Here is a 7,500-nt window from a genome sequence, read left to right as displayed (position 1 = left end):
CTGGGCCCAGCACCGCCGCCGCCGCCGCCGGTTGTAGCAGCGCCGCCGCCGCCGCAGCCGGCCGCCGCTGGCAGCGGAGCCGATGCTGAGCTTGCCAGTGGCGGCTTGCCGCCGGCTGCTACTGCCGACACCATGCCTGCTGCTACTGCCGCGGCGCCGCCCGATCCCGGCAGTCGACCTCTGCCAATGGGGCGAGAGGCACGGACTGCGCCGTTGCTGGCTGCTACTGCCGCCACTGCCGCTACTGCCGCTGCTGCCGCTACTGCTGCTGCGGCGCCGCCGCCTGAGTTTGTGGGCTGGCTGAAAGACCGCGGCGGCGGTAGCACGGCGGCACCAGGGGGGCCCAGCAGCGAGGGCAGTGACGGCTGTGGAGCGGAGCCTCCTAGCGCGGGCGCAGAGGCGGCCAGCACAGGCACCGAGGCGCTGCGAGACGGCGGCGGCGGCGGCGGCTGCGACGGCAGCGGCGGCGGCAAGCCGTTGGCAGCAGGTGCAGGTATAGCGCCAGCCGCTGCTGCGGGGGCGGCGGTGGTGGTGGCGGCAGCGGCAGCGGCCGGTGCTTTGAGCTCCGCGGCGCCGTGCCGGGGTGCAGCGTGCGCCGCCCGCAGCGGCGGCAACGGCACCTTTCGCGCCTGGTCCGGTTGCGTTGGGGTCGCGTCCAAAGCCCCCGACCCCGCCGCTGCCCGCTCCTGCGGCTCGGCGGCGGCAGATGCCGCCGCCGCCGCTGCCGCAGCCGCTACGGCCACAGGCACCGCTGCCACAGGCGGCGCCGCGCCTGCCGCCTTGCGCCGGGCAAAGAGGCTTGTGCCCTTGCTGGGAGATCCGGCCGCGGCGGCGGCAGGGGCGGCAGGGGCAGCAGGGGCAGCAGGGGCAGCTTTAGCCGCTGCCGCCGCCGCCGCCGCGGCCGCCGTCGCCGCCATCCCTTTCTCCACGGCTTCATTTGCGACCTCCAGTGCCTGAATAGGACCGGCCGGCTCGTGCGCGACGGCTGTAGCACCGCCGCCACCGCCACCGCCCCCTGCCGCCTTACCGCGGGTCGGGGCGGGCCGCCGCCGCCCCAGCCGCCCCCCCGCACCGCCATCAGACTTCCCAGCACCCACTGCCTCCTCGGTTGCGGCCTCCGCCGCTACCTCCTCCGCTGCCACCTCCTTCACTGCCTCCTCAGCCGCCGCGGCCTCCTTTACCGCCGCTGCCGCCGCCGGCTCCTCCGCTGCCGCCGCCGGCTCCTCCGCGCGCTGCCCCGCGCCCCGCGCCCTGCGCCCCCCACGCGGCGACAGCCCCACGGCGGCGGGGCTCTGGCTGCCGCCACTCGCCGTAGCCGCCGCCGCCGCCGCCGCGCCTCGACGTGGCCGGCCCTCCCTTGTAGCCGCGGGAGGTGGCGACGCGGGCTCTTCCGCGGTCGTAGCCGCCGCCGCCGCCGCCGTCGCTGCCACTGGCGCCGCCGCCGCGGGCGCCGCCGCCGCCGCTGCTGAGGGTGCAGCCGCACTCACGCCCTGCCCATCACAGCCCCCCGGCTCCTGGACATCGGCGGTGGCGGTGGTGGTGACGGCTGTAGCAGGAGCACAGGCGGGCCCTGATGCTACAGCCGCCTTCGCTGCCGCCTCAGCCACGCGCGCCGCGGTCCGCCTCTCCCGGGGAGACAGGGCCTCCTGTTGCTGCGGCTGCTGCTGCGGCTGCTGCTGCTGCGGTGGCGGCGGCGGCACCTCCGCTGCCGCTGCCGCCGCTCGCGCCGCGGTCCGCCTGTCTCGAGGTGAGCGGGCCTGCTGCTGAGGCGGGTGCTGCTGCGGTGGCGGTGGCGGCGGCGGCACAGGCTCCTCCTCGGCAGGGTCAGCAGGTGCTGCCCGCGCCGCCGTCCCTGCCACCAGCCCAGCCTCTGCCCCTGCAGCGCCCCGCTTCACGCCGCGCCGCCGCGCTGCTCCCTCTCCTCCTGCTGCTGCTGCTCCCTCTCCTCCTGCTGCTGCTGCCGCCTTGTGCCAAGCCGCAGCCGCAGCCCCACCGCGGGCGGCTCCTGCTGCCGCCGCTGCCTGCGCCTCCGCCGGAGGACCGTCGTCGACCCCACGGCGGCCGTCACCGCCGGCCTCCTCTCCCCCCTCCGCATTCCCATTCGCCGCGCCGCAGCCACCAGCGGCAGGACTGCTAGCGGCGGCGCCGCGGCCACCAGCCCTGCCCGTGACGGCAGCGTCAGCGCCGCCGCCGCCGGCCCCGCCAGCAGCCGGGGTGCCGGCGGCGGCCTGACTGGCGGCGGCCCTTGCGCCGCGGGGGCTGCTGACAACAGGCGGGGGCGAGGCGGGGGCGGCGGTGGTGGCAGCGGCGGGTGCCGCGGTAGTGGTGGTAGTGGTCAGCGGGGAGGCTGCGGCAGCGGCGGAGGCGGAGCTGCGTGTGCTGCGCCGAGTGGGAGTGGCGGCGGCCGCGCCGGCGGTGTTGGTGGCGGGGCTCGGGGCCTCGGCGGCAGCAGCGGCGGCACCGAGTGCGGCGCCAGCAGCTGCTGTGGGTGATGCTGGTGCAGGAGCCGTGGCCCGAGTGGGAGATGCCTGCGGGGTCGTGCGGGGCGAGGCACGGGTTTGTGTCTCTGGGGGGTTTAAACAACAAGTGATGTCGCAATTTTGGAGGGGGCAACAGTAGCGACCCGGGGCGGTTAAACCCCTACCCCAGGCCCCCACGCATTTGCCAGTCATCCGTTGGCCTTCCATGGACTTGCCAGCTTGCGCGTTGCGGGCCTGGCGGGCCCAGCCGCGTGCGCATCGGCAGCATTCCGCTGGCGCTTTCGCTCCGGAGCCTCCTGGCGCCCGCCCGGAGACGCTCCGCGCAGCTGTTTCGCTTTCTGCGGCTCCTCCGTTGCATTTTCTGCCTTTCGCTTGCCCGCTGCTCGGGTCAACGGTGAGAGCCCTCGCGGGACTTCACCAGCTGCCCGTCGCGGACTGGTTCGCAAAGCAGCATGCCGTCCATCGCTATTTTGTTGAGATAAATTGTTGGTACGTTGACTTTTTGCGGCGCTCGGTGAAGCGGAGCGCTGCGAGTTGGCGAGCTCGTCAGCCCCTCCGCTTTTCCGCTTGCGTGCAAAGGTCTTCATGGTGACTGGTCAAGTCATTTTTACGGTCAAGTAATAAACAATGCGTCCGAGGTGGGTTATGACGGGGACGGGGCTGCCGATCCGCGTTTCCCGCGCATTACCCGTGCACCCCAGCGTGCTGGCGCGAAGGGCCCGCTGCCCCTGCCGGGGAGCTATTTCATGTGTAGCGGGGTAGTGTATAGTGCATATTCGTACAGGGGCTGCTCACTGTGCCGGCGAGGGGTGTCAGGTGGTCGTAAAGGCGAGTGCCAGGCGGACCGTGGGCACCGAGCGAAAGCCGGGCAATGGCAGCACGCTTTTGGGGCCCGGGGGAGCTGTGCTGCCATCGCGGTTGATTACAAATTGTTCTTGGGGAGGTGCCTAGCCCCTAGAGCTTTCGGTCTTTTCTGCCCTTTTCAGGTGCAACAGCCGCGCGCCCATCTGCGACCCGGCGTCGCATGCTGTCTGTGTGGTGCTTTCGCCTGGCCGGGCGCCCGGAGCGTGAGGAATGCGCACCAGCAAACTCTCTGAGCCAGCCAGCGCGATCATCGGTGACGTAACCACGCACACGTTCTGCGCCTTCTGCCCTGCCTAGTCTTATGGGATTTGCGGGTCGGGATTTCAGCCATCACAGCGGAAACTCATCTTTCATCCCCTCTGCTCTTGCTTGTCCTAGATCACAACGGCGCCCATCTGCGACCCAGAGAAACAACACCCGCCCTCTGGTTGGCACCCGACCTTAAGCTTCATAGTGTTTAGCACATAGTTGTTGTTGTTGGTTACAAGGTGGTGTGCACGAGCATGCGTGCTATCCTGTCCCCGTAAGTACCAGTGGCCCGGGCCGGTGGGCCCTTATAACGCCGGGAAACTTACTTTGCGCAACGAAGTTAGGCGTGTTCGACTGTACTACTCAATGCCAACTACGTCAACTGCTAGCCCGTCAGCCTAGGTGATTAGGTGCCTCGGCACCGAATGCCCGCCCCTCCCTTCCATCGGGGCTTCAGCCCTGCTGCTCGAAACCCTTCGAAAGCTCCGAGTTGCTCCTTGCGCAGTGCACACCCTACGGACGTCAGGTAAGGCGCCACCACCACACCTGTGCTGCGGACCAGGCGTGCGGCCCTGATCAATGCGCTGCGTTCCTGGGGCGTCACCATCACCACGACGTTCCACACCTCCCGCCCTGCCGATTGCCACGCACGGACATAGCGCCCGCTCACCGACGTCCCACTCGTGCTAGCAACCGCCTCTAGGTTCCCGGACGCCCGGATGCGCTCTAGCAGCTCGCCGCTGACAGACTTCAGCAGGATCTTGCTCTCGTCCACAGCGGCCGCATCCCCCACGCGGGCGAGGGAGCGTTTGACGGCTTCCAGCGCAGCCCGTTGCTCCTCCACCTGTACCCGCAGCACTGCGAGGTCGTGGGGCCGCCGCTCCGCCGCGGGTGCGGCGGTCTGTGCCTCGTTGGCCGAGGCGTGTGGCACCGGTGCCTGCCTTGGGACGCTAAATACAAGTTCTGCGACCTGTAGCTCGAACTGCTCCAGCGCACGCTCGAACTCCTGAGAACAAATTGAGGATGCTGGGAGTGTGTCAGTGTTTGCCAGTGCGTCCACGATCAGGCTGGTCGAGAACTGAAGCCGTTGAGGCTCCGTAACCAGTCGGCAGCGCGCTTCAATGTGTGCTGCACATGAGTCGAAGCCAAGCTGAAGCCCGCCAAAGCAAGCCCCACCGCCACGTAACACCCCTCATCTCGTTTAGGTCTTTTGGCGGCAGCACCCACGCACAACAAGGCGCGACAGGCCAGAGGTCTGCCGACATCCCCATCAAGCTCATACATGGGCTAAGTCACGGGCTAAGTTTCTTTTCCGTTCGTAAACGGCACCATTTCCCAGATGCTAACTACTTCACTCCGCTTTGGCGGGTATCGAGGTTTGCTCGTTCGGGAACCTGCAACCTCCGGCACGTACGTGCGCCTACGTGCGTTATCACGCAGGTCCACAGGGGAGGCCTTCCCCTGCGGCTGGCTGTTGGCGTGGCTGTTGACCTACCTTCAAGACACGGGGTGCGCGACAACAGCAGCATTCTTGCCTGATGATGCGTACTGTACATATCCTCCACCAAACAGGCGCAGGTGTACCGGATGAGAACGGCTCGGCCATCGGATTTCGCAGTTATTCGGCCAGCACATTACCAGTTAATGTCTCCCAAGCAATGACCTTTCGTGGATGCGGCACGAAGCATGTGATAGCCACGCTCCATCTCATGTGAACCGCAGTCCGCGCTCGTTACAACAGAACGGCCCGCTGATCTGACGGGCGCAGCGGCAGGCTGCGCATGAATTCCTTAATGTGCGCGGTGGATGGGCGCAGCGCCTGGGCACTCGCCGGCATGCCAGAACTACACTATGTTTGATCTTGAGGTGCGTGCCTGCAAAACCGGACGGGGGCGACTTATGTTGCGGCGGTTATTACTGCTGCTGGCTGGCCGAGCGCCTTTAGCCAGCGGTGCCGTACGACCCATGCGCGCGGTATTTAGCTGGCAGGCCCGCGCCAGGAAATTACACCGGGCTGAGCACAGTAGGTGAGTCCACGACCTTGATGCAAGCAAGCTAGCTAGCGCGGGCGGGACACATACATCCCGTGACACCACTACATACGCGCGGCGTCTTACCTTACCTAGCCACCTAGCTACCTGGTCTCCGGCTATTCCCTTTCGCACCAACGTGAGATTTTGCCACCTAGAGAAGTCAGGCGCTGTCCACAGGGGCTCCATATCAGCAGCCGCAGTAATAATGTCGCCACCATTGCTAATGGCAAGGGCACCCCGTTGCGGGCCCGTCATAGCGAGCATGCTTATCGTCTGGGCCTTCACCATCATTCCACATGTGTCAGCGGGGCGTTCACTGCTCGCGGCAGCAGCAGGTATGTGGCGGAAATCGCCGCGCGCAGTACCCCAGCCACTCCTCAGCGCGCGTCTGCTGGAAAGCGGTTTCATAAACACGTAACGATGCTTTTTCTAAACATGACCGTGCTCGGTGCCACGTTCCAGCAGATGGCCAGCAGCGGGCTGCGTCGTCGTCGGCATGCGCTCAGCTGCAGGGCGGAAGCGACCCCTGCTTCCCTGGCAAGTGCCAAGGGAAATCTAGCAGCGAGTTCACCTGCACGTGCCCGCCTGGCTACAAGGTGGCTGCAAGCAACAAGAAGTGTGGTAGGTCACGCACTCATAATGTCCTGCTGGTGCGAATGTATGGGATGAATGTAGCCAAGGTACATGGGTTTTGCCATTTTTGGGCTGAGTCCCCCCAGCGAAGCCCCCCCGAATCACACCAGTCTGCATGGCTGCGTCGGCAAAACGAATATCATAATTGCACAATCCGCGACTGGTACGTCTTAGTATTCATTATTGCATATTGCATGTAAATAGGCGGTTGGGAAAATTCGGGCGGAGCGAGAAGTGCCTTCGCGGACATTTGACTTTCGCGACGTCGCGAGGAAAGCATCCGGTGCCCGCTAATATGCAGTCTCTAAGGCAAACTATGTTGTCGGCAAGCAAAGCGGGGAAGTACATTGAAAGTTTTGAGCGACTTGCTGAGCCATGCCTGCGAGGTCGCCCCCGCCCCGCGCCTAGCCCTTTGAGCGTGGAGCGCCGGGGAAGTGTTGAGTATGGCAGGAGGCGAAAAAAATGCTTGGGGTGTTTGGGAACGTGACAAGGCATGCGTGGCCCCAACCCGCCCAAATGCCGATGCGCCTGCGCGTCGTAGCGGCATGGAGGCTCTGACGGGGCGTTACACGCCTAATAGCTCCCAAGCGTACGGGGGCTCAGCCCATTTTCCAGCTGTACAAAGCTGACACCCCTTGTTGCTCTTCCGGACGCATGCCCAACCCCTGAATTTGACATTGTGGATGGGACTGGAACTGGTGCAGACGCGGACCCTTGCGCCTCCGTTGATTGGGAGTCGGTCGACGCCTGCGTCTTCGCAAACGCCCAGCTCTCGGTGACCTGCAAGTCCGGCTTCAACTCCTATAACTCCAACAGCAAGAAATGCCGTGGTGAGTTGGACTGGAGGGGCGGGTTGGGCGCCTTGGCGTCGTCGTCTTGCCCAGGTGGATGGGGCGGGCTAGCTAGTGGATGGGGGCAGCAGCAGGGTTTTGTATGGCCCGCGAGGTTCTCAAAACCTGCTGCGCGCCATTATTCATGTGCACACGCGCACAGACATCGACGAGTGCGATGGCTTCGACCGCGCCACTGTGGCGTCCTGCACAAACAGCAAGGGCTCCTACGCCGTCATTTGCAAGCCCGGCTTCCATGACTACGACACCAACAGCAAGACCTGCACGGTGGCGCCATCTCCCCCGCCGCCGCCCAGCCCTTCCCCTCCCCCCTCGCCCCCTCCGCCCCCGCCCCCGCCCCCCTCGCCCCCTCCCCCCTCGCCTCCTCCTCCCCCTCCTCCCTCACCTCCC

The 7,500-nt window shown here is 66.3% G+C and overlaps 3 protein-coding genes across 6 annotated transcripts in view; 1 reads left to right on the top strand and 2 right to left on the bottom strand.

Moving 5' to 3' along the window:
* Positions 1-3,220, bottom strand: part of CHLRE_09g406500v5 (uncharacterized protein) — an 11,152-nt gene extending 7,932 nt beyond the window's left edge. For both annotated transcript variants that reach the window (XM_043066180.1, XM_043066179.1), the window contains exons 1-2: positions 2,696-3,220; positions 1-2,528 (exon numbers count right to left, since the gene is read on the bottom strand). The exon at positions 1-2,528 is cut by the window's left edge and continues 409 nt beyond it. In XM_043066180.1, the coding sequence (XP_042921475.1) occupies positions 1-2,528; positions 2,696-3,067 (2,900 nt within the window). In that variant the 5' untranslated portion in view covers positions 3,068-3,220. The remainder of the gene's footprint in view (positions 2,529-2,695) is intronic.
* A 593-nt stretch (positions 3,221-3,813) lies between these two features.
* Positions 3,814-6,290, bottom strand: CHLRE_09g406448v5 (uncharacterized protein). Its single transcript, XM_043066178.1, has 2 exons — positions 5,732-6,290; positions 3,814-5,412 (listed from the first exon to the last, which is right to left on the bottom strand). Exons 1-2 carry the CDS (start codon positions 5,912-5,914, stop codon positions 5,326-5,328), a joined length of 270 nt encoding a protein of 89 aa, XP_042921474.1. The 5' UTR covers positions 5,915-6,290; the 3' UTR covers positions 3,814-5,325.
* Positions 5,631-7,500, top strand: part of CHLRE_09g406432v5 (uncharacterized protein) — a 3,116-nt gene continuing 1,246 nt past the window's right edge. Inside the window, exons 1-4 of one of the 3 annotated variants that reach the window (XM_043066176.1) lie at positions 5,631-5,961; positions 6,092-6,247; positions 6,964-7,089; positions 7,253-7,363. In XM_043066176.1, coding sequence (XP_042921473.1) covers positions 5,889-5,961; positions 6,092-6,247; positions 6,964-7,089; positions 7,253-7,363 — 466 coding nt within the window. In that variant the 5' untranslated portion in view covers positions 5,631-5,888. Of the gene's footprint in view, positions 5,962-6,091; positions 6,248-6,470; positions 6,743-6,963; positions 7,090-7,252; positions 7,406-7,500 lie in introns of those variants that run through there. The other 2 variants (XM_043066175.1, XM_043066177.1) reach the window with 2 other exon arrangements.

Source organism: Chlamydomonas reinhardtii, chromosome 9 (assembly GCF_000002595.2).
Source record: "Chlamydomonas reinhardtii strain CC-503 cw92 mt+ chromosome 9, whole genome shotgun sequence".
Taxonomy (NCBI): Eukaryota; Viridiplantae; Chlorophyta; class Chlorophyceae; order Chlamydomonadales; family Chlamydomonadaceae; genus Chlamydomonas; species Chlamydomonas reinhardtii.
This window is presented reverse-complemented; position numbering and strand designations above follow the sequence as displayed.